Raw genomic sequence first — 25,338 nt, 5'->3', positions numbered from 1 at the left:
AAGCAAAATGTATGTGAAATCTTTAGACCAAAGAATAGTTACTTTTTTGGAAACCAAACGTTTATTTTCTTTTCATTTGTGTATTTTCTCCAATGTTTATATGCCTAGAAAAGTTATTCATGGATTCATTCTTTTATATAAAAATCCTTAATCCAATGGAAACTTATTTTCAGCTATGTTATAAAAAGTAGGTCTAGTTAAAATTTTCCTGCATATATTTAACAAATATTCCCAGGGTCACTTATGGAATAATCCACCTCTTCTCAATTGATTTGTCATATCTGTTGTATATATTTAGTTGTTATACATATGATCTGTCCAAGGCTATTTATTCTTTTCCATTATTGTGTTAATTTTTGCCCTATAGTGGTTTTATATTTTTAAATATAAAATGGGTCAAATTCCTTTAGTAGTTCTGCTATTTCAAAATCTTTTCAACTAAGCTTTTTTCAAAAAACTCATTTGTCAAGTTTCAAAAAATAATTACAATTTGATTTTTAATTAGGATTGCAATAACCTACATAATACTTTTGGAGAAAATAATATTTTTATATTATTGTATCTTTTTATTCACAGCTAATTTAACTGTGACAAAAGTTCTGAAATTATTCATTTGAATATGAGATCCAACAGAATCATGGATGCAATTTATAACCACCTGAAAATTAAAAGCAAATTTTAACCAAATATATTTGTTTGAATTATGCTGTTTATACAGAGCCCTTTTACCTCATTTACACATTTTACTCAAATTTTTGGCATATCAAAACAGATTTTGATACATAGTTTTAGTAAAGAATTTTACAGTTTCTTTTATTATTTACATTTTTAGGATTTAGATGGATTACCTGACTCAGTTCTTCACTGTATTAACGTCATAAAGAATAAAAGTAAAACTGTTGAAGAGCTCATTCTTCAGGACGTGGAAGATACTGATGTTTTAAGTAAGTACAGTTTTCATCTGCTTGGCAGATAAGTTTTCTGTAAGTATGAATAATGAATAATTTATTTTAGAAAATTAAACTGCTTGAAGTTCTTGTCTCTTGTCATATACAGGTATGTGCATTTATCTCTAATAAAATATCCGTAGTATATTGGTCTGTTCAATTTAGTTCATTCATTTGTTTTACTTACTACCTTCCTTACGTCTCCAGTAGGTACTAGCCACTAACAATTTGTTTTACCAGTTCTAATTAAAACCAGGCATTCTATTACTTTATGTTAAAGAAAAGAAAACTAATTGTGGGACTATTTTAGAAGTATCAGTTCATACATATTTTTGGAGAAAAATATAATTTATATCAAAGCCTCACAATCTTTATTTGCTTCAACTGAGCAAATTTACTTCTTGCAAATTTATTCTAAGAATAATAGAATGAACAAAGATTTAACTAGAATTAATCCTGGCTTAGTTTATAATGAAAAATGGTAACAACCTAAATGTTCAACAGGACATTGGTGTGTCTAACAATACACTCATTAAAAAAATACGGCTTAGACAATATTTAGTAACATAAAGAGTTTCATGATATACTATTAAAATTATTATGAAATTTGATGTCATTTATAAAAATATTAGTATAAACTATAATGTGGATATTCATAGATATTTGTACGAAAAATATTTGTGAAAGGATATGTTCTAGCCACTGAGAATGCAGCAGGGAACAAAATAGGCAGAGGTCCTCTCTTATTCTAATGTTCTGGTGTGGGGAGACAGACAATAAACAAATAAATACATATGTAATATTTCAATAATGGTAACTTCCATGAAGGAAGGATTTTAAGATAAGGGGATAGGGACTTCACTGCTGGCACAGTGGTTAAGACTCTGTGCTCCCAATGCAGGGGGCCTGGGTTTGATCACTTGTCAGGGAACTAGATCCCACATGCATGCCATAACTAAGAGTTCACATGCCACAACTAAGGAGCCCGCCTGCCGCAACTAAGACCCAGTGCAACCAAAAAAAAAAAGAAAGAAAAAGAGAAGGGGATAGAGATTGAAGATTGCTATTTTAGATAGGGTAGGTCAAGGAAGGCCTCTCTGAGGAGGTGATATTTAAGTAGTGACTGAAATGAGACAGTAAGCCACATGGGATATCTCAATGAAGGAGAAGTGAGTCACGTGGATGTCTAGAGGGCTGGTGTTCCAGAAAGAGGGAATCGTAAAGGCCAAGGCACACTGAGTGGGCGTAATATGTTCAAAGAATAGTAAGCCTTTGTGGTTATATCCAAGAAAATAAGGAGTCAGATCATACAGGGCTCTTATCAATCCAAGATGTGGACTTTGGATTCTGTTCTGAGTATATGAAGGTTTTTGAGTAAGGAGTGACAGAATCTGACATATTTTGAGACAATCATTCTGGAGACTCTGCAGAGAAGATGGCTTGAGGTAGCAAGAGTCCACTACAAGACTGTCACAGTAGTGTGGTTAGAGATGAGAGTGATTTGAGTAGAAATGATGAAAAACAGTCGCATTCTAGAAAGCATTCTTAAGGTAGAAAGAAACAGAAGTATTTATTGATTGATTTGTATGAAAGGAAGAGAGGAAATTTGGCTCCAAGGTTTTTGTTCTGAGTACCTGTGTGAAAGGATATATAAAGACTTATGTAGACCCTTCAGGTTTTAGCAGCGCTTATCTACAGTCGAGTTATGGAGGATTTTAATGGTTTTCCTATTTATATTTATATATTTATATATAAACTAAGGTTTATACAATGAAAATGTATTTTAAATATATTGGCAAGTATAGAGCCTAATTATGAAAAAAAGCAAGGGAAATATAATTATAAAAAATTAGTTACATGAAAGATTATATAACTACAGTTATAACAGTGGTTTAGAAAATTATAAGATCCCATGTATATAGCTCTAATCAAATAAGTTTGATAGTCTCAATGAATAGAATAATTTTCTAAGAAAATTCAAATTATCAAAATTGCTTGATAAAGGAGAAGACATGATTAAATCAATAATTTGGCTGAAGGTGGAAAGAGATTTCTTCTCAAGTGTCATTAGGAACTAGGGATAATTTTGCAATTGAATTATTCCAATCCATCAAGGAGCAAAAAAATCTGCATATTATATAATATTTCATTTGTAAAAAACTGCACATTTTATTTTTATTTTTTTTTTTGCGGTACGCGGGCCTCTCACTGTTGTGGCCTCTCCCATTGTGGAGCACAGGCTCCGGACGCGCAGGCTTAGCGGCGATGGCTCACGGGCCTAGCCACTCCGCGGCATGTGGGATCTTCCCGGACCGGGGCACGAACCCGTTTCCCCTGAATCGGCAGGCAGACTCTCAACCACTGCACCATCAGGGAAGCCCCAAACTGCACATGTTAAATACAAAACTGTGCAAGCTTCACATACACATACATAAGAGAAACTGAGGCTAATTTTATTTATGAATATGGATGTACTGATTAGGGCTCTCATTTGTAGACAAAAGCTGTTTTAGCTACTTTAAGCAGTAAGGTTTTGGGGAGTATTTGTGTAAAACAAACTTAGTGGCTTAAAATAACAGTATGCTGTTATCTTTTATATAGTTCTGTGGGTTGACTGGGCTTTAGCTAATCAGTTCTTGCTTGCATTTCTTATGCATTTACGGTCAGATGTTGATTAGGGCCACAGTCATCTGAAGTCTTTACTGGATTGGAATTCTAAGATGGCTCACTGAAATGACTGGCAGTGATGTTAATTGTTGGCTGGGAGTTCAGTTGGAGCTGTCAGCTGGAGGCACCTATGTGGTCTCTCCCTATGGCTTGCATGGCACCTGGATTCTGAGAAACAGCATCCTGTGAACAAAATATCAAGAGACTAAGATGGAACCCTGTAAAGATTCATATGACTTATTCTCAGAAGTCATGCAACATCACTTCTACTACATCCTGGTGGTTACATAGGGTCAGCACAGATTCTGTGCGGGAGGGGGCTACACAGGGTATCATACCAGGAAGTGTGGGAGTGACATCTTTGGAGACTAGCTATTACAATAAATAAAAGAATTGTTAATAGAACTGAAGAAACAGATTCTAAGCTGAACATCCAAAGTGTAGAAAATATACATGCAAGTACATTGTAGAACTGGGCTGCAGCAGGAGCTGCTGATATAATAAAGAAATTCAGAGACATTAATCCTCTACTATACCCTGCTATCTCCAACCCAAAGCACCCCCTGTCATAGTCTGAGCCAGAAAAATGAAAATCTCTCTCTCTGCCTTTCTTCACACATAATATTTTTATGAAAATAAAGACTGGGCTTCCCTGGTGGCGCAGTGGTTAAGAATCTGCCTGCCAATGCAGGGGACATGGGTTCGAGCCCTGGTCCGGGAAGATCCCACATGCCGTGGAGCAGCTAAGCCTGTGTGCCACAACTACTGAGCCTGCACTCTAGAGCCCACAAGCCACAACTACTGAGCTCATGTGCCACAACTACTGAGCCCGTGAGCCACAACTACTGAGCCTGCGAGCCACAACTACTGAAGCCTGCGTGCCTAGAGCCCGTGCTCCGCAGCAAGAGAAGCCACTGCGGTGAGAAGCCTGTGCACCACAATGAAGAGTAGCCCCCGCTCGCCGCAACTAGAGAAAGCCTGTGCGCAGCAACGAAGACCCAATGCAGCCAAAAATAAATAAATAAATAAATAAATTTTAAAAAAAGAAAAGAAAAGAAAGACTTACACAAATGTATCAATTGGCAGAACCTAAATCACCCTCAGAAACCTAGCTTCAAAGGCATCTGGAGAATGTTATTTTTGCTTTTCAGCTCTCACATAAGAAAACATGCCAGAGAGGTTGTGAATTGGTGTTGAAAAAGAAAATCTATAATAATAGACAAAATAGGTGTGAATAGTCAATTAGCAGAATGGTCATCTGTAAAAAATAGTTTACTACTAGGGAACATTACCATGATAAAACATGTTAATTGAATAAGGAAAAGAAACATAACTACATCTGCACAGATGATAAAAACACAATAAAATTCAACAAAAACTCAAAAAATTGGGAATGAAAGTTTACTTCATTCACACGTTAATAATTGTAATCTTTTAAATTAAGACTTTTATTAAAGCATTTTCAGTATCTTGTGCTGAAAGATTATACTGCTAGTTTGTGGCAGGTAGAATTGAACTTTTGTTGGTTTCTAATCAAGGTGTCATTGTGATATTAAACACAGCATTATTCTGTGTACATGGAAAATGAACTTCAGTCTAGAATATGAAAGGTGATAAAGAGATCTAAAGATCTGTTATTTTTATTTTTGAATAAAGATTACAGATTTCCTATGTTCTTTGTTCTTCAGTATTTCCTATTGTTTTGAGTTACTGATCAAGAATATGCTGTGGTAGAATTTGAGATTAAAGGATGATGAAATAGTTTGGGATTTTAACATGTTGTGTCCTGCTCTAATATTTAAAGTTATAATATTTCTTTCTCTTTATAGGCTATGATTATGGAGCAGTTTCTAATAATCATATGCATTTAAGGATAGAATTACGAACTGAATGTAAAGAAAATCCAGAACAATTAATGAAGGTATATGTTGTTTGACTGAAAGTACTCAATATTACAGTTAGAAATTTACCTTTACCTCTCACGTAGCATTTAAAGTTCACTGGCTTAAAAATTTAATTATTTTAAGCTAATAATTTTTGGATTTGTTTCCTCCTCTGGCATATAATATAAAACAATACAAATTTCAATCTTTAAAAATATTAGAAATAGTGATTTGAACCATCAATACTTGGGAATTTAATGTAGATAGGAGAGCAGAACTATATTGAATAGTATTTTTTCCCTAAAAACTCCAAGGAAAACAATGAAATATACTCTAATATTATTACTTTGCTTAGGAATGTACTATGATCCAGTGGAGACTTTAAATACCCTGTGGAAACTTTAAACATAGAATATCTTATGTTAGTTTTTTTTTAAAAAAAATGGTAAAACAGAAACATCCGTAAAAAAGTAAGAGTAAAGGAGAGCCTAGCATTTTTGGGTGAAACTCCCGGAAATGTATTTAAGAGAAAACCTCTTCCACAGGTTCAGCATCTTGAAATCATTTTTACTTCTCATTTTACCCAACTGTAATTTTACCTTACTCTATTCTTGCTCTCTGTGTATTTAGCATAATGTGAAAATTACTCGTATGTATGTTTCTTACTCTCTTTTTTGGTAATCCTCAAACCTGAAATATATTAATTTTGAATTATCATATTGCTACTTCAGTGGAATAGATATCCTGTACCTTTCAAGCTAGAATATATAGAGGTATAATTATGGAAAAGTATTAATCAAAATTATAACTTGTGTGTAAGTCAGGGCAAATTAGAGAATAGTTCTGTTTTTAAAACATACTGAATATATTAGCAATTTGTATATGTGAGCTATTGCTGCAGATAAGAAATATAGAAAGGTATTAGGAGGAAAACACATATTAGTAGAAACATTTTGACATGATTATTAAGCAGTTTAATTGAATATTGTGAGTAAATATTAGAAAGTAATTAGAATTCTGAAATACATTAGGAGGGTAAAACAGAGTGTGCTTGCATGGAAAAAACATTTTTCTTCACCATAAAGAGAATAATTATCAATATGCTATATAGAATTGTATTTGAGAGTGATTTGAAGTAAATAAAGTTCTATATATGTAAATACTTAATGCATTATTAAAATAATAGCTTTACTCTCTATTTTGTTTTTCTTTAATCATTGGTACTTTTTTAACCTCTTAGATGTTATCTGAAATAGAAAAAAAAGAATTTCTGAGAAGTAAAACTCATTGTGGCAGTCCTGATTCTGTTCCAGAGCCTGATCCTTGTGATTTGCCTGTGGATGAACATGTTTTGCCAGGTGGACTAAATTGCTTGGTGATATTTATGATAATTTTTATGTGATTGACCTTAATAATCTGAAAAAAAGTAGACAGTTTTCTTTTGACATTTAGAAGAATATAGTCACAATATTTGAAAAATATTGTGTACTTGCTATGCCTATTTAATTACATGTTCTCATAGCTTTTTTTATGACTCCTAATTTAACTTCATGTAAGTAGAGTTAAAAATTTTCCACATTAAAAAAAAAAAAAATTTTCCACATATATAGCTGACTGCAATAGATATACGCAGACCTGAATTTTTTAAGTGTCTCTTAACTGTGTTCCTTATGTATCCCTTAACTACACACATGCACACACCACACACACACACACACACACACACACACACACACACACACACACATTAGGTTTTTATAGAAGTCTTATGGAATACTTTAAGGCAAGTTATGTGACTTCTTTATTGATGCAATGGAATTTACATGTATTTTGCATACTTTTACTTTGGTAATATACTGACATTATTTCTTTATTTTGAAATTACTTTTAAACTTTGCACTGGATCAGATTTGACTGTTTTGATTTAAAAATTGTTCTCCTCATGAATACAGATGATGCTGATATAAATTTCGGATACTGTGAAGTGGAAGAAAGATGTAGGCAGTCCTTTGAGGCTTGGCAAGACAAACAGAAAGAACTAGAAGACCAACAGAAGCAAACTCTCAAAGCTCAGAGGGATAGAGAAGAAAAGCAGTTTCAAGAAGAAGAAGAAAAAAGACATTACTGGATGAAACAGTTTGAAGTTGAAAAGAAGAAATTGGAGAATATTCAGAAGGTAAGGTTTTTTAATTTTAATTTTTGTCTTTCATACATTTAAAAAAATCAGTATCTACTTCTGAACAGTATTGATGTTTTGGTTTATGGTGCTAATTGAGCTCCATTCTATGGGTTTTAATTAGTCCTAATAATCAAAGCAGTTGACTGTGGATTAACAGTATTAATATGGACTCCTTGCCTAGTTTTCATGAAATTCATTAGAATTTCAGGTACTGCTTTGAAACTTCATAGTTTCAAAGATTGTCCTAAAAAAGCTGACATTTACTACATAAGTTGTTACTTTTTTACACCCTTCTAATCATAGAAAAAGGCAATAGAATTTTCTCAATCATGTAATGTCCTTGCTATGTGGTCTGATATCTAGCAATTTTGTAAAACATATTTGGTTGAAGTGGTTTAGCCATGTAGGTGATGGTATGTGCCTCATTCCCATAAATGAGCTAATTCCTGGGAATAGAAATTTTTTGGTGTGAAGGAATTTTGTGTTTTTTTCATTTCTGTTTCTTCCCAGCTGCACCTCAGGTGGTCCTTATCCTCAGGTCATGGTAGTGGCATATTGAGAAACTGGTGGATTTCTAGGACCTACTTGTGGGCCATTAGCCCGTTTAGAATGTATGGATAACAGACAGGACTTACATCTCTTGTTTTACATTACTAAAGTTGCCTTATATATTACTTACGACTTACTAGTTTGAGTGTTCCATATAGAGAACCTTAGCATGTAGTCACATAGACAGTTCAGGGTATTCAAGCCTCCAATGTTGAGTACACTGCATTTCCTGATTATATAGAAAATAAATAAATTAAAAAGTGATAATATTGTCTAACCAGCTTGGCCATGGCTTTTTCTAATAGTAAGCGATGAATGTTTAGCTTTCTTTTAGTTATATTTTCCTTTCCACAGACCAGATTAGTCATTTCCAAAAGTCAGAAGCTTTTTTTTTTTTTTCATTCCAGAGTAGGAGTGAATATAATGTAGATTCTTAGAGAAGTGTTTGCTGGCTTGTGGTAAAACGTATTATTGCTATTGGTTGTTAGTGATATTTTCAAATATTTTCTAAAAAACATCTGATTTTAAAATTCTGTTCAGCTAAGTTGCCATTTTTATTTGTTTTGTAACAAAAATTTACTGACTACTTTAAGGGCAAAGCTTTCAGCTATGTGCTTACATGATACAAAAGAGATTTAACACCAGGGCCCTACCCTTGAAGAATTGTAACTTGTTTTTTGAAAGTAATTTGTGCTTTATCATAAAATTATGATTTAAAAAATATATATGACATTAGTAGGTTTAATGGGTTTCTAAATGTGTGCTTTGTTTTACCTTGGGGCTTGAAAGTTTTCCAGTGAGACCATTCCGTAATTTTATAATGATGGATCCTAAATAATTTACTTATTTAGTAATTCTATTCTGTGTCCTTTGTTAGCTTCCTCTTCCATTTTCCAAAACAGCTATCGTAAATCTCTTTCCTTAAGAGTTCTACCCAACTCCTCCCTCCTCGTTATTAGCAAATTATCATATAACATTTTTGCATCGATTACAAATTTCTTTGTCTTTCTCATCCTGCATCTAGTTAGCATCAATCTCTGTGGTCGACTTTTTGCCTTTTTTTTTTTTTCTTTTTTTGCCTTTGCTCTTATATCAGTAAGAGAGGTTTCTTCTACCAAAGGCTAGCTTTCCCGCCTTTGCTCTATATTCTATCATTTTCCAGTTTACCCCGGTTTTCCTTTATGTTGAAACACCCCTACAGCTTCCTCCTTTCTTATTGCTTATAGGCACGTTCAATTTTCTCCTGTCCTAGAAACAAAACAAAAGAAAAATCATGAGATCATTTTCCTTTATATGTCTCACGTCAGCTGCTCCTTAGGTCTACTTATCATAGGCAGGCTTCTTAAGGAGTAGTTATTTGTGCTCAATCCATTTCCTCATCTCTCATTCAATCCTAAATCTGCTAGGGATCTTCCACCACCGCCCCAGTGAATGAAACTGCTTTTGACAAAAATAATCAATGTTTTCTAAATTGACTTGGACAAAAATAACCAATGGCTTCTAGAACCATACTCACAGGTTCTATTTCAGTATTTATTTTTGCCTCTTTAGCATTTCATGCCAATAAAAATTTGATTGCTGACCATTTCTTTTTCTCTTGACTTCTGTGGGACCATACTGCCTTGACTGTCTTCTTACATGTTTGGCCGTTCTTCCTTGATATCTATTTTAGGCTTCTTTTTCTCTTTCTCCTTGAATGTGGTCCTACCAAGGATTCCATCCTTTGTTCTTTCTTTTCTTACTCCATGTGTTTTCTCTCTTGATAATCTCAAACACAGTTATGGCTGTTCAGAACCAAATCTATAGTTATAACAAAAAAAGTCGAACTACATAACTCTCCTACACTCAGAACTTAATGTATCTAAAGTTGAATGCACTGTCTTTCTTTCTGAATCGTGCTCCTCCTCTGGTGTTCATTATTTTGATGAGTTACACTATCATCATAGTCGAAGCTAGAAAGATATGGACCATTTTTAACTCTTCTCTCTCTTTTACTATCCTCTTCCTTCTAATAGTTATATTATTCACTGTCTCATCCATATGTCTACTGCTACCCCATAGTTCAGGATGTCCTAATGTCTAGCTTGGAATATTTACTATACTCTCTAATTGATCTTCCTACTTTTGGTCTTGTATTCTGTAAACTCATGCACCATAGTGCAGTTGGTAGGATAACTATTTTCTAAAAAAAGTTATGTCCCTGCTTAAATGCCATCAAAAGTTTCCACAATTCCTATAAGATAATGTCCAAAGAACTTTTCTCACTTCCTTTTATCCAGTCAGTTGGCAGTTTATGACCATTTCATATTTACATCGTGTTTGTGTCTCTTCTGACTCCTCCTACCCTATCTGCAGAAGGCCCTCATTGGTTCTCACATGGACTTCTCTAATACCTACCTCACTGATCTCCTTAGTGTCTCTCCTTGACTTACTTTCTCTAATTCTATCAAATGTAACCTTATAATTTTTCTAAAACAGAGCTGTAATCATTTTCCTAGCTCAAAAACATTTAATAAATGCCTAAAATGTTTATTTAATCTCTTAAAAGCCTAATAATTTCAAAAACAATCTTTTGTATGAAACCTTTCATGATCTTCTAATTATAGCACCTATTCCTACCATAATCCTTATAGTTCTTATTTTGTGATAAACTTATTTTGCTAAATTTGGGGCAACGTGTGAATGTATGATTGCATTCCCATATTATTAAAGGTAAGGTTTTTGAGGGAGGGGATTATATTTTACTGATTTTTTTTTTATTCTGCAGAGCCTTTACAAAGTAGATGCTAATAAAGAGTTAATGAAAGAAAACAATTACCCTCTGAACTGATTTATTATGTGAATTAAATGAAATGGTGTGGAGAGAAAAAAATTGTAATGCAAAACCCATCTTAACACACATTATCATCTGTAATTTTTGCATTGTCCAGGAGTATTTCTAGCCAATGCATTTTATTATATGAATAAACATATAAATAAACTCAAATAAATAAAACGACTTACCCAGATTGTAAATATCTTTATATGCTAATGGGAACCCTAGGTATCATTTTATTATATTTCAGGTTGGGATTAAAGTTGTTAGCCCAGTACTAATAACTGAGGACCATTGGGTGAGTTGTTATCTTTAACCATTGTTTACAAATATATGTCGTAAGAATCATACATAATAAACATAATATTGTTTGATAGTTGAATATAATATTTCAATATTATCATATGCTCAGCAAGAACAGGACAAGATGAATGATGAACTTCATAAAGAGGAGAAAATATGGAAGGAGAAATTTAAACAGCATGAGGTATGTGTTTGTTGTTTTTAAGCAGCACAATAATCATTCTCCATTTGAAGTAAATTACTATGCTTGGAATGGATATTTTAAAATAATATTGCCTAGTTGGTATAGGATTTAATTTACTAAAGTTTTAAAAATACCTTAGTTATAGAAGCTCTCATTGAAATAGAATGTCTTGAAAAGGAAAATAAACTGGTTCAATGAGTGAACATGTCTATATACTCTTGTAATTGTAAAATTTCTTTTAAGTTTTGAGAAAACATACTATTACGAATACTTCATTATGATTGAGGATTGTTATAAAAGGTGACTGCATTTCTTTAACACAACTAATTGAATGTGTTAAATAACCCCTTTAAATTTAAGATGATCCTGATGACATGTTTATTGTTTTAACTTTAATTTACTCCACAGTTTTTATATAAAATTATTTTAAATAATTACAAGTAAAAAGTAGATAAAATTTCCCATAATCCTGTAATGTAGCTAAAAATATTAACTATCATTGTATTTTTTCCAAGTCTTTTTAAAATTTATACAAACACATTCCTGAAAAAGTATGTTTATACTGGCCATCTCTAAATTAAAAAAAGTTGGTTAGGGCTTCCCTGGTGGCACAGTGGTTGAGAGTCTGCCTGCCGATGCAGGGGACCCAGGTTCGTGCCACAGTCCGGGAAGATCCCACATGCCACGGAGCAGCTGGGCCCGTGAGCCATGGCCGCTGAGCCTGCGCGTCCGGAGCCTGTGTTCCGCAACGGGAGAGACCACAACAGTGAGAGGCCCGCGTACCGCAAAAAAAAGAAAGAAAAAAAAAAGTTGGTTAGACATGTGAAGACACATGGTTCATTATGAATGATAAGAAAAAAAAAGACAGTAGTGGCTCACTTTCAGGTAATACAAATGTTGGAGTTAGGAGAGCCATTAAAATACCTCTTGCCCTGTTGGTGGGCATGTAAATTGATACAGCCACTATGGAGAACAGTATGGAGGTTCCTTAAAAAACTGAAAATGGAACTGCCATACGACCCAGCAATCCCACTACTGAGCATATACCCTGAGAAAACCATAATTCAAAAAGAGTCATGTACCACAATGTTCACTGCAGCTCTATTTACAATAGCCAGGACATGGAAGCAACCTAAATGTCCATCAACAGATGAATGGATAGAGAAGATGTGGCACATATATACAATGGAATATTACTCAGCCATAAAAAGAAACGAAATTGAGTTATTTGTAGTGAGGCGGATGGACCTAGAGTCTGTCACAGAGTGAAGTAAGTCAGAAAGAGAAAAACAAATACCGTATGCTAACACGTATATATGGAATCTAAAAAAAAAAAAAATGGTCATGAAGAACCTAGGGGCAAGATGGGAATAAAGACGCAGACCTACTAGAGAATGGGCTTGAGGACATGGGGAGGGGGAAGGGTAAGTGAGAGAGTGGCATGGACATATATATATATACACTACCAAATGTAAACTGATGGCTAGTGGGAAGCAGCCACATAGCACAGGGAGATCAGCTTGGTGCTTTGTGACCACCTAGGGGGTGGGATAGGGAGGGTGAGAGAGAGGGAGATGCAAGAGAGAAGAGATATGGGGATATATGTATAATTGATTCACTTTGTTATAAAGTAGAAACTAACACACCATTGTTAAGCAATTATACTCCAATAAAGATGTTAAAAAAAAACCTATAACTATCATGCAGTAGCAAAATAATTAAACAGGTGATATGAAAAGAAAATTAGAATCTTTAATGAAATACCAAGTATATATTCTAGAGTTGAATAGTTCAGTGTATAAAAATAAAATTTCAGTGGATAAGTTTGACAGTAGATTTGACACAGCAGGTGAGAACATTAATGAATCTGAAGGGAAGTCAATAGAAAATACCCAAATTTAAGCACAGAGAGGGCAAAAAATAATGGGAAAAGCAGAAAAGTATACAAGAAATATGTGATACGTAATGAAAATATAAAAAATGTGTATAATAGTAATCTTGGAAGGAGTGTAGAGAATGGGGCAGAACCTATGTGTAAAGAGATAATAGTTGAAATGGTTTCAAATTGTTTTAGAAAAATCAGTCTGAACATTTGAAGATGGTTAAAGATCTCCAAGTAGAATCAATACAAAGAAAATCACACCTGAGGATTTAATAGTATTGAAATTCAAGACAAGAGGGAAAAATCTTAAAAGCAGCCAGAAAAAAAGACACATTACCTAAAAAGGAGCAGCAGTAAGCTGGCAGCTGAGTCCTTAAGTGAAATGATGGAAAGAAGAAGACAGAATAAAAAATTTAAGTGCTAAGTGTTAAGGTTTTCTTTGATCATTAGTGTTCTTTGAATCCAGTCTTCCTCTGCTTTCTGGACTCAGTTTTCCCTTCCTGCAGTATATAGCTAAATACTTGTCAAAAATATACTTTTGGACAGCAAATTTTCTCAATCTTTGCACAATTGAAAATGCTTTTATTTTGCTTTTAAAACTGAATGATTAGTTTTCTTGGACACAGAATGCAGGTTTATTACCATTTAGTTTTAACAATTTAAAGATATAACTCCATTGCATATTTATTTATTTTTTCACATGCCATCTATGATTGCAAATTTGATACTCATTCATTACATTCTTTTGAAGCTTTGGGATTTTTCGCTTTTTACATTCATCCACACATATTTGCTGGTTTTCTACTGTGTCCAGGCACTTCTGTAAGTACTCAAGATACAGCGGTGAAAAAAAAAAGATACAGCGGTGAATAAAACAGAAAATAATCCTTGCCTTCATGGAGTGTTCTGAAATATTGCTAGTATCTAGTATATGAGTGTATCAGTGCGTGTGTGTGTGTGTGTGTGTGTGTGTGTGTGTGTGAAGTTAACTCTGTATCTTAACAGCCTTTTGTTTTTTTTGGTTTAGAAAACATATTTTTCTATGATTCTCTTTCCTTTGGTTTTCCTCAGTTCTTCATTTTGGAACTCCTATTAGTCATATGTTGAGGTCTCTGTGTTGATCCTCTTTACACCTGAACATCTCTGACATATATTTCATAGCTTTGTGTTTTATATGTTGTTTTGGGAGACACCTAATTTTGAAGTTTTTGTTTAGGCAATCAGCTGTTCAGCAATTTTATATTGATTTTTTTATTTGAGTGAGTCATATTTTTATTTGAGGACTTGCATTTCATTTTTATATGAGGTTATTCTTGTTTACACATTTTTTTCTTAAAAATATCTTAATTTTTACTTAAATAGCTCTTTTCTCAGAAATTGGTTCTTCCATCTTCTTATTGAAGCATTTTTATTGCCTCACATCTTTTGTGTTAGTTTTTCTCAAATATTTGCCAAATTTTGTTGATCTGTTTACTTTTGTTTTAGAACATTAGTGACAGTGATATTTTCTCACCTACCTCCAGATTATCTCACTTAATGCAAAATGTGTTTATCAACTTTCTTAATAGTTGAGAAAGGTTAAGACGTGTAACTAGGCTTATTTGTATGTACTACCTCACCTTCCTGGTATTATAAGTCACAAAATAATTCCCCACTTCTGCAGTCCCTGTGCTAGTTCCTTTATCAGAACTCCCATCTCGGAAAGTCTGAAGTCCTTTTCTCCTACACAGATTTTAGCTTGAGGCTTTTCTTTCTTTTTCTCCGTATCATTCAAATTTCATAAGCTTTCTATCTTCAAGGAATTCCTCAATCTGTGTCTGGGTGGCTTAGTATAGCCATAACATTACAGTATCAACTTACTAACTTGATAGAAGCTCCTAAATATTTAAAAAATTAATATACCCTTTAAAATAAATTAGTTCCTCTAAGTAAATTTTGTATTGACTTTACTATGATTTCAGTTTTAGTATTTGTTCTCAATCTATATTTTGGATACTTCAGTAACATCTCACATTTAATTTATGCTGACTACTATTTATCTTACTTTATTTTAGGAATTTATTAGAAACTTGCATTTACAAATGGAAGAAGAAAGAAAAAAATTTAAAGACCTACAGGAAAAAGAAAAAATGCGTTTGTTAAAACTGCAGCATAATGCAGCTGTAAAAATTCAAGCTAAATATAAAGCATTTGTGGCCTACCAAAAATATGGCCCAATCATAAAGGAACAAATAGAAAGTAAGAAAAGGAAAGCTCAAGAGTGGAAGGAAATGGAAGCAAAAATACGACAAATGGAAGAAGAAAAACGAAAAAGATTAGAGGAGGAACAAAGACTAGAAGAAGAGATAAAAAAGCAGAAGCAAGAGGGAAGGAAAAGGAGAGAAAAAGAATATGAAGAAAAAAAGAACATCCTGAGACAAGAAAGAGAGCAACAACTAAAGAAGGAAAAATTGAGATTAAGAGAAGCTGCAAGAAAACAGCTAATAATAAGTAGAGCATTAAAAAACGGAGACGATAATGCCAAATATTTAACTGTCGAAGATAGATCAAAGAATAAGGATGATGTAGCCCGAAGACTAGGGGATGAAAAGTCAAAGAAGTGGAAAGGTGCTCCCCCTTTGCCAGTTGAAGAATTGAATAAGAGAGAAAATGTAGATAGACACCTTGTATTGAAAGAATCAATACAAGTGCAATTAAAAGAATCTATATCAAGCCAAGCAATTTTGCCAGTATTTAAAATGGAAGAAAAAAATGAAAACCTAGCAAAACAATGTTCAGAAGAATCGGTCAAAAAAGCAAGGAATTATGAAAACATAGACCAAAAAACTCAATTGGAAAACCTAGATCTAAAAGAAAATGTGAACGAACAGTTTCAGCTGCAAGAATTAAACTCTCAAATACAAAAAGAAGTCATGAAACCTTCCATAAATGAGATTATGAGACAAGAAACCCAAATAATAATATTAGGACATAATCAAGAAATTAATGAGGTAAACAGTGAAGCACAGAAAATAATCGATGATAATCAACAGAATAAGATACAACAAGTAGAAAAAGAAGAGATATCAGAACAAAATGGAACATTACATGAAGACAATAATATGAAGAAAATTTCAGTGATTTCAATAAAACAAAAACCACTACCACTAAAATTAGAAAATCCTGCAGATATAGGGGAAAATATAACACTACAAGAAAAAGAAATTGATTTAAAATCTAAAGAAACTGAGGAGAACCCAAAAGGCAGTGCTCTGAATAGTGACTTGGTTTTTAACACCAATGATGCTATGATAAATGTAGAAGGCAAAATAAACAAGCAAAATTATATTTTAGGTAGAGGTGCTCCTTGTGAAGACTTGGGTGGCAATACTGCAAAAAACTCTTTGGTTTTTAAAGAAGTTAACTCTCTGAAGTCTCAGATTAAAGAAATTCCAGAAGAATGTCATGAAAATAGAACTGAATGTGAAAATATAGTGACCTGCTCTGTACCAGAGCCAACACTTACATTTTCTATTGAGGAAAAGAGGCTTGCTTGGATAAAATCATTTAAACCCTGGTTTGAAATTTTCAAGCAAAATCAACAGAAGAAAATTGTTAGGAGAAAGAGACTTGTAAAATGCCCAGTCAACGTGATGCCCCCTTTGAGTACACTAGAAATTCTTCAGTGTGGCCCTTGGAATACTTTACAGCAGGTATTTTTTTTTTTTTTTTCTGAATATATGTTTTTTTTTTTTTTTAACATCTTTATTGGAGTATAATTGCTTTACAGCAGGTATTTTATAATACTTTTTTCATACTGAATTGTGATTGGTTCACTAAAATGTAACTTTAAAAATCTTAATAGAAGGCGTATTTTATTTATTTATTTAATTGAAGCGTAGTTGATGTACAATATATAGCTTACAGGTGTACAATATAGTGATTCATAATTTTTAAAGGTTATACCCCATTTATAGTTATAAAATATTGGTTATATTCCCTGTGTTGTACAGCATATCCTTGTAGCTTACTTTATACATAATAGTTTGTACCTCTTAATCCCCTACCCCTATATTGCTTCTCCCCCCTTCCCTCTCCCCACTGGTTACCACTAGTTTGTTCTCTGTTTCTTGGAGTCTGCTTTTTTTTGTCTCTCAATCAGTGAAGTTGCTAATTAAATATTTCTCCTATTTGAGAGAGGTTGCACTTAAAAGATCTCCTCAATTAAAAGTATTCAGGTCATCTTCTCCTTCAGTGAAGCACTATGAAGAGCTTTGATTTGTCTTGAAACCTGTGTTCAAGGGCCCTATAGCCATTACTAGGCTTCCAAGAATGGAGGTATCTGGGAATGTAGAGCTGAATTAGAATAGGAAACTCCTAGCTTGATACTCAGGAGTTAGTCTGCTTTAGTCCTGGGCCACAACACCACCTAGTGGCTCCTTTCGGGAGGAAGTGGATTTCCTTGAAGTGGATTTCACAAGTGCTGTGAAAGAAGGGCTTACAACAATGGAAGACTCTAGAATTTCTATATAGAAACAGAGTTATTTAGTCACTTGCTATATAAACATGGTACGTCTATGCCTGAAATTTAAAGTCGTTGTCACCAAATGCTACTAATTTTCTATGTTTATGGAAACAGAGTTTCAATCAAAAATAAGACAGAAACTAAAAAATGTGTAGAAAAACAGGAAAGAATATTTCAAATAGTGAAGTTCTAGAAAGGATTTAAGATTAAAATACATATGTTTATCTGGGGCCTGAAACTCAAATGTATTTATAAAATTTATTTAGTTTCTTGGTATAGGTAGATGCCTAGAAAAGGAAACATTCTTATTAATACATATGCATTATTTGATTCATTCACTCAGCAAATATTCATCTGTCTAATATGATCAACCCATATTTATTGTTAGATTAAAGGGACAGAAACAAACCCCAGTCTTTTCCCTTATGGATCTGACTATGGTAGACAAAAAGGCATTAAACAAATAAATACACATAAATACATTACTGCAGATTTTGATATTTGCTATATAAGATTTCAGGGTATTCTGTGAGAGAATAACAAGATAGTAGGATTTAAAGAGATCTCTGGGATGTGAAAGAGCAGTATAAAGAGCAAGAACTACTTTGAAGTGTATTTTTGTTTCCTAGGCAATGTATTTTTCATACCTATCAGACCTATAGAGTTACATATAAAATCTCTCAATAGCTCTTCTACTACTTTTTTTTCTTTAGCCATGTTATCTCTGGAATCATTCTTTTCCTACTTTACCTAAGATGTTGCTGCAGGCTTTCTGAATGGATGACATTAGATACTAACACTTTATTTTATTTAAAATAATTTTTTTCATGAATATCTATTTGGGCTAGGCATGAGTGACAGCTTCTTGCCTACAGTGTTTGTTTCAATAGTTCAAGAAACCAGTAGTGATCTTCTCTTTCGTTGTGGTTCTCTGTTTTGTCCAGTGAGAGGAGCACTGAGAAAGTTAAGACGTATGAGCCTCTTTCTCCTTGGTGTTTCTTCTTCTGCCCACTCTGTTCCTTCTATGGAACTCTTGTCAATTTACATAAAGTGAGGATTAACCTTTTCTTATACTTGTTAGAGCAAGACCTTGTAAACGGTAATGTGTATACAGATCACCTGGGGATTTGTTAAAACGTTGATTCTGATTCTTTAGGTCTGGTGATCAACTGCAGCGTACTGCATTTTTACAGTGCCCCTGGGTGATGCTGTTGGTGCTGGCTCATGGACTAATTTGAGAAGCAATGTTCTAAAGTACCCTGTAATCCTTTGACTACTACTCAAACAACTATTTCAAACATTTAATTTTTCTTTGAAGCATCAAATATACAGTATAAACATGAAAATATAAGTGCATGTGCCATGTAAGTGCTGAAGTGTTATAAAAACCATCTTGTAACTTCCTTACTTTGATTTTCTAATCTCTTAGCTTCACGTCTTTGTCATTATCTGCCACCTTTGTAAAGTCCTTCTGGAGTAAACCTTTAGAAGAGAAAAATTTATTCTTCTGGAATTTCACCCAGTAGTCAATTCATTTTGCTTATGTTACTCTCTCACTTTGAGCCTTCAGGACATGATTCAGGTCTGCCTCTTGTCCATACTTCTTTATTTATTGCCAGACAAATAGTGGTTTTCATTACTTGACTGTGAGATGGATGAGTGGGAGGATGGATAAAGGGATGGAAAAAGAAGTCCAACTGAATGTTAATCTTATCTCCATATTATTATCAGCTTCACAATTTAGCTAGGTTGTATTGATTAAAATGAAATTAATATAAAAATTACTTGAATGTAATTTAATAAAGTACTAACAATCCCTGTATCAAATAAGATCAGGGTTCTAATTTTATTTCTGCCATTTACTGGCTGTGTCACCTTGTGCAAGGTGCTTGATCTTTCCCTTCCTGAGCCTCAGTTTTGTCTTCTATAAACTGGGAAGATCAATACCTACTTTATAGGATTGTTGACTTTTTTTTTTTTTTTTTTTTTTTTTTTTGCGGTACGCGGGCCTCTCACTGATGTGGCCTCTCCCCCCGTGGAGCACAGGCTCTGGACGCACAGGCTCAGTGGCCATGGCTCACGGGCCCAGCCGCTCCGCGGCATGTGGGATCCTCCCGGACCCGGGCACGAACCCGTGTCCCCTGCATCGGCAGGCGGACTCTCAACCACTGCACCACCAGGGAAGCCCCGGATTGTTGACTTTTTAAATACCGTATGTGAAGAATCTGGTCTTACGCTCCTAACATATATGATAGTCATTGTCAAATGTGGATCTCAAACATCTGAAGAGAAAGGCAAATGGATTTTTGAGGGCTGCTTAATAGCCTCTTTCATCAAATACGTTATAACATTGAACATGCTGGATCATCTACTATATGGAATAATATCCCAAAAGGATATGACTGAAGAGAAGTGATTATTGACAACTAACATAGTTTTCTTTTTCCTAGTTGAATGCTTTAACTAATTCATCTTTCTTTTATTTTGGGCATTTTGCTACTAATGGTAACTTGCCTTAAATAGCAACCACAAAAAAAGGGTACTAGCTTAAGGATTTTTCGCTATGGCTTTATAACATGGCATGGATGATAACATTTTAGGGGCTGAATGTCTCACTTCATTCAAGGCAAATTGTAATTAACTGGTGTTGTGATGGCACATGATTTACTTGAAGTTATATTCTCATTCATTTAAGCCACTAATGATACCTCAGATTCAGTCTCTTTGCTGCTGAGTTTTTGAACAATATTATTTCTCCAGGTTGAATAGATTTGAGATTGTGGCACTGAACATAAAACAAAACAGTCATTGCTTTCATTACTTTTGTAATTACAGTCTACCATAGATGACTGACACTGCTTCGGTTGAACTCAAGAGTAACTGAGAGTGAACTCTATAAAAAATCTGTAGCTATTTTAGGTCATTTTATTTACCAAAACTGTCAAGGATTTGGGGAAATATAGACGATTAAGTGGAAAACTGATTTGTGATCTTTTATCAAAATATAATGAATGAGTCATAGGTTTTCTATAGATGGAGTAGTTCATTTTCAAGTCATGAGAGACCAAAAATATTAATCTTCCAAATATTTTTATATTATCCTTTGTAAGGGAACGAAACTATGAATGCTATAAATATTTTAGTTTTGCCATAGGGCTAGGACAGTTTATTCGTTTAGTTATTTAAGAAGAATTAGCGACCATCCACTATGCCCCAGTTGCTCTTTTATCAGGCTGACCATGCAGTAATGAACACCTGTGAGTACTAATTCTCTTTGACCTTAATTTTTAGAGCATAAGGCAGTTCTATTTATGTAATTATTGTCATGCATGTATCAAAATGATGAATGTAAAAGTTTATTTGATCTCATAAGTTTGGAAAAAACGAGTGCGGTAGAGAATAACTTGCTATATCATAAGGAAAAATTTTAAATCTTTAATGAAAGAGAGGAGGAAGTACCATGGAATACCTCATATTCACAAGTAGACACCATCAACAAGGATACTGCAACAGCTGTCACTCCTGTACTGTAATTAAATTAGAGAGGTTGCCACATCATAACTAGAACTTAATTGTGCTTATATAGTTGATTGTAAGCAGCATATTATTAAATCAGGCAGGATAATATAAATTATAAGGTAGAGCAGCATTTGTTACTATAAAGCTGCAGCTGTAGGGTTTTCAGTTTTTAAGTGCTCAGTTCTAAATAGTGTGTTCAGTTTTTTAGTATAGAGCCAGTTTTCCAGTTACAGAATTTATAGTATCTCTTTGTGGACAAATTAAGTGGGCATTACACAGCAGTTATCCTGACACAAGTAGATTAATATTTTTCTTTCTGAAAAATTATAAAAAAGAAATTTGTTTCAAAAGTTGTTTTACATTATGAGTAATTGAGAAATGCCTAAAATCATTATGAAACTAGAAACTTTTATTCACCCAAAGTTTTAAAAATAATCAGTTATTGCTTTTGCTACTTAAAGCAAGGAGTAGTCTAATCCCTTCTATCTCCATGAACATATGGTCTGCCCATTTACTTACATAAATATGTGAATGTAAAACTTTAATGCACAGGAAATATTTCCCATGAAGAGGAGTTACTGCACTTAAGAATTTATACTTTTTCCAGATTTTTTGAAGTAATAATGCTTTCAATTTCAATAAAACATTTAAAAAATTTCTTTCGAGTAAGATGTATACTAGTATGATATATACTATAAAGCTAATCATTTTAGAATTGTTATTCAGTACATGGGAAACCTGGCCTTAGGACTTGTGATGTGGCAGTATGAAAGTATTTTTACTATAAAGCAATTTAGCTTATATAGTTATTTTAGTGCACGGACTCAATTATGGTGAAGAACCAACATATTATTACATTATTACTGTGCCAGTTTTACTTAAGTGAGAGCTCTTGAGTTTAATAAGTGGAGTGCTTTTCAGTAATCTCAAAATATTTCTATCTGACATATTCTTGTAGAACTCTAAGCGTAGTCCTTAATGTGCATACCATAAAGTTGAATACATTATTTGATATTGAATTTTCTTTAGTTGAAAAGACTTAAAAAGAGAAAAGTGCCTTAGGAAAAAAGGAAGCATTGAGTCTACAGTAATATCTCAATAATAAGAAATGTTGTAAATGTATGTTAAGAGCTATTCATGATTTTTTATACCGCAGATTCTATATGCGCTGGGTATATTACATTATTCAGTAGTATGGAATGATTCATACCTTTATAATACAGAAGACATAATAGAATGTAGTTTTTATTGCATGGTTCAATTATTATTGCATGCTTCTACTTATTACAGGTTCTATAATATCTCTTCTCAGTTAAACTTGCTTCTTTTTTGGAAGATAGCTAAGGTATTCTAGTTGAAGCATGGCAGGTTGGATATAAAATCTATCCCCTGACCCGTTGTGGCTTCTGGTACTATCCAGGTATCCCTAAGATACTGTCAAACACAGATCTTAAACATTTATATAGTGCAATCCTGAAAATAATGCCAAGGGACATGAAAAACAAGGAAAATGAATTTGGTGAAAAATCAGGGAGTGAACTAATAAATGATTACAATGTTATTATTGCTTCTATGCATATTAGTTTTGAACTTGAATTGGTCATGAATGACTGCATTATTTTGTCTTTCTATGAGGGGAACAAAATTGGCAAAATGGCCAGATAGCTTAAATGAAATTGAGTTGTTAATAAGTGTAGGTTTCAATATATAGCATTACTTTTTTTAGATGAAGTTTTTAAAACAATTTTGCAAGGCTAGTACAGTTTATATTCATTATAGTTAGATAATGTTATGTGTTCCAATTTTCTTGAATTCCCTAGGTTACAACAGTAACACTTCAAGATTTGCCAGGTTGTAGTCTCTCCACACTGGCAGAGTGTACAAATCTTCAGTTTCTGTCTCTTCAGCGCTGTGGATTAACCTCTTTGCACAGCCTGAGTAACTGCAAAAAGTTAAAGTACATTGATGCACAGGTATGTCCTATGTTCTCAATACTTATTTTATAATAAAATATAAAGTGGAGTAAGGTGTAATTCAGGTGTACATTTTAAGAAATGACAATTTTGAAGAAACATTTACTAAAGTAACCTATAACTCAGGGTCTAAAAGAGATCAAGGGCCAAAATTTGTGAGAACCATACAGGGAAGGTGATTAGATGGTATGACCTGGAAACTGTCTCTATTTGCAGATGATATAGTTATTGTTTTGTTACTTTTTGCTGCATAACAAATGACCACATTATTTAGTTAATTAAAAACAGCAACCACTTTTTTTGCTCACAGTTCTGTGGGCCGTGAATTGAGGCCAGACTTATCTGGGCATTTCATCTGCTTCATACCATGTTGCCTGGGTCTCTTATGTAATTTGCAGCTGGGGCTGGAATGTCTAAAATGCCTTCTTCTACATGTCTGGTGCCTTGGGAGTTTGGAATTTCTCTCTCTCTCTCTCTCTCTCTCTCTGTGCTTTCTTGGGAATCTTAAAAGGGTGAGCTTTCCAAAAAGACAAGCTTCAATATGAAGTGCTTGTCAAGCATCTGCTGGCATCATGCTAGCTTGTGTTCTATTGGCTGAGCTTTCAGTTCATGTGGGAGGGGACTATGTGGATGTGTGAATATTGGGTTGTGAGGTTTATTGGAACTGCTTACAAAGTAACAACCTCCTGCAGTCTGGCCCCTGGCTCCTAATGAGTCACATCCTTCCCGCATGCAAAAGGACTCATGTCCCAAAGACCCCAAAGTCTCATTAACTCATGGCATCAGACTCAGACTTGAGCACAGAATCTTCTCATCTAAGTCAGATCCAAGTGGAGATGATCTGCTCAGAGAAAGTTCTTTCAACTCAGAGATCTATGAAGTTAAAGGAAAAGTTGTCTTCCCTCCCCCACACCCACATACAGTGGTGAGAGAGGACTTGATTAATTACAAGAGTTGTTACCATTCAATATGGGAGAAAACAAGAAGCTCATGGACCACCCCTGGTCCATAGCTAAGAAACTACCATCAGTTATTAATAAGGACTTGGTTCTGCTCCATGGGAATGGGTCTCTGTGACTCTTGGTTCTGCCCACTGGGCTTTTAACTCCATTCTCAAGACATACTTTCTTTTTTTTTTTTTTCCCCATTTATTTATTTATTTTTGGCTGCGTTGGTTCTTCATTGTTGTGCATGGGCTTTCTCTAGTTGTGGCAAGCAGGGGCTACTCTTCATTGTGGTGCACGGGCTTCTCATTGCAGTGGCTTCTCGTTGTGGAGCACGGGCTCTAGGTGCGTGGGCTTCAGTAGTTGCAACGTACAGGCTCAGTAGTTGTGGCTCGCGGGCTCTAGAGCACAGGCTCAGTACTTGTGGTGCACGGGCTTAGTTGCTCTTTGGCATGTGGGATCTTCCCGGACCAGGGCTCAAACCCATGTCCCCTGCATTGGCAGGTGGATTCTTAACCACTGCACCACCAGGGAATCCCCAAAGGCATACTTTCTTTTCCATAAGAAGTGTTCTGTTTTGCAGCTGAGAATTTTTCTCAATGTTTCTTTCTCGTAGAAGGTTGGGGGGGGGGTGCTAGAGTTTTATTTTTATTTTAGATTATATTATTTTCAATTCAAACTGACTGTGCTTCCACCAATATGATTTTCTTTTCAAACTTTGTTTCCTATGCTTCTTATTAAGTTTACTCCATTAGACAAAGGCTATATTCATATTTTTGAGAAGGATGTTGTAGGACTATACCATTAAGATTCTTAGAAGCCCATTTATCTTTCTGAAATCTTAAAAGAAGAGAATTGATGTTGCATCCGTGACATATGATCTTGACATTGAGACCAATATTATGTATTGCAGAGATATGCATGTTTAGTAAAAGTATAAATCTATACATGAGATATATACCTAATTCATGGTATTGGTATTCTTTGGA

The 25,338-nt window shown here is 34.1% G+C and overlaps 1 protein-coding gene across 1 annotated transcript in view; it reads left to right on the top strand.

Annotated features, from left to right (window-relative positions):
* Positions 1–25,338, top strand: part of LRRIQ1 (leucine rich repeats and IQ motif containing 1) — a 177,368-nt gene that overhangs the window by 4,268 nt on the left and 147,762 nt on the right. Inside the window, exons 4-10 of the mRNA XM_079938280.1 lie at positions 833–944; positions 5,444–5,535; positions 6,738–6,855; positions 7,450–7,673; positions 11,453–11,527; positions 15,464–17,101; positions 23,253–23,405. Of these exons, the coding sequence (XP_079794406.1) occupies positions 833–944; positions 5,444–5,535; positions 6,738–6,855; positions 7,450–7,673; positions 11,453–11,527; positions 15,464–17,101; positions 23,253–23,405 (2,412 nt within the window). The remainder of the gene's footprint in view (positions 1–832; positions 945–5,443; positions 5,536–6,737; positions 6,856–7,449; positions 7,674–11,452; positions 11,528–15,463; positions 17,102–23,252; positions 23,406–25,338) is intronic.

The sequence above is a fragment of the Stenella coeruleoalba genome, assembly GCF_951394435.1.
Source record: "Stenella coeruleoalba genome assembly, chromosome: 11".
Lineage (NCBI taxonomy): Eukaryota > Metazoa > Chordata > Mammalia > Artiodactyla > Delphinidae > Stenella > Stenella coeruleoalba.
Note: the sequence above shows the minus strand (reverse complement) of the source record. Positions and strands in the feature narration are given on the sequence as shown.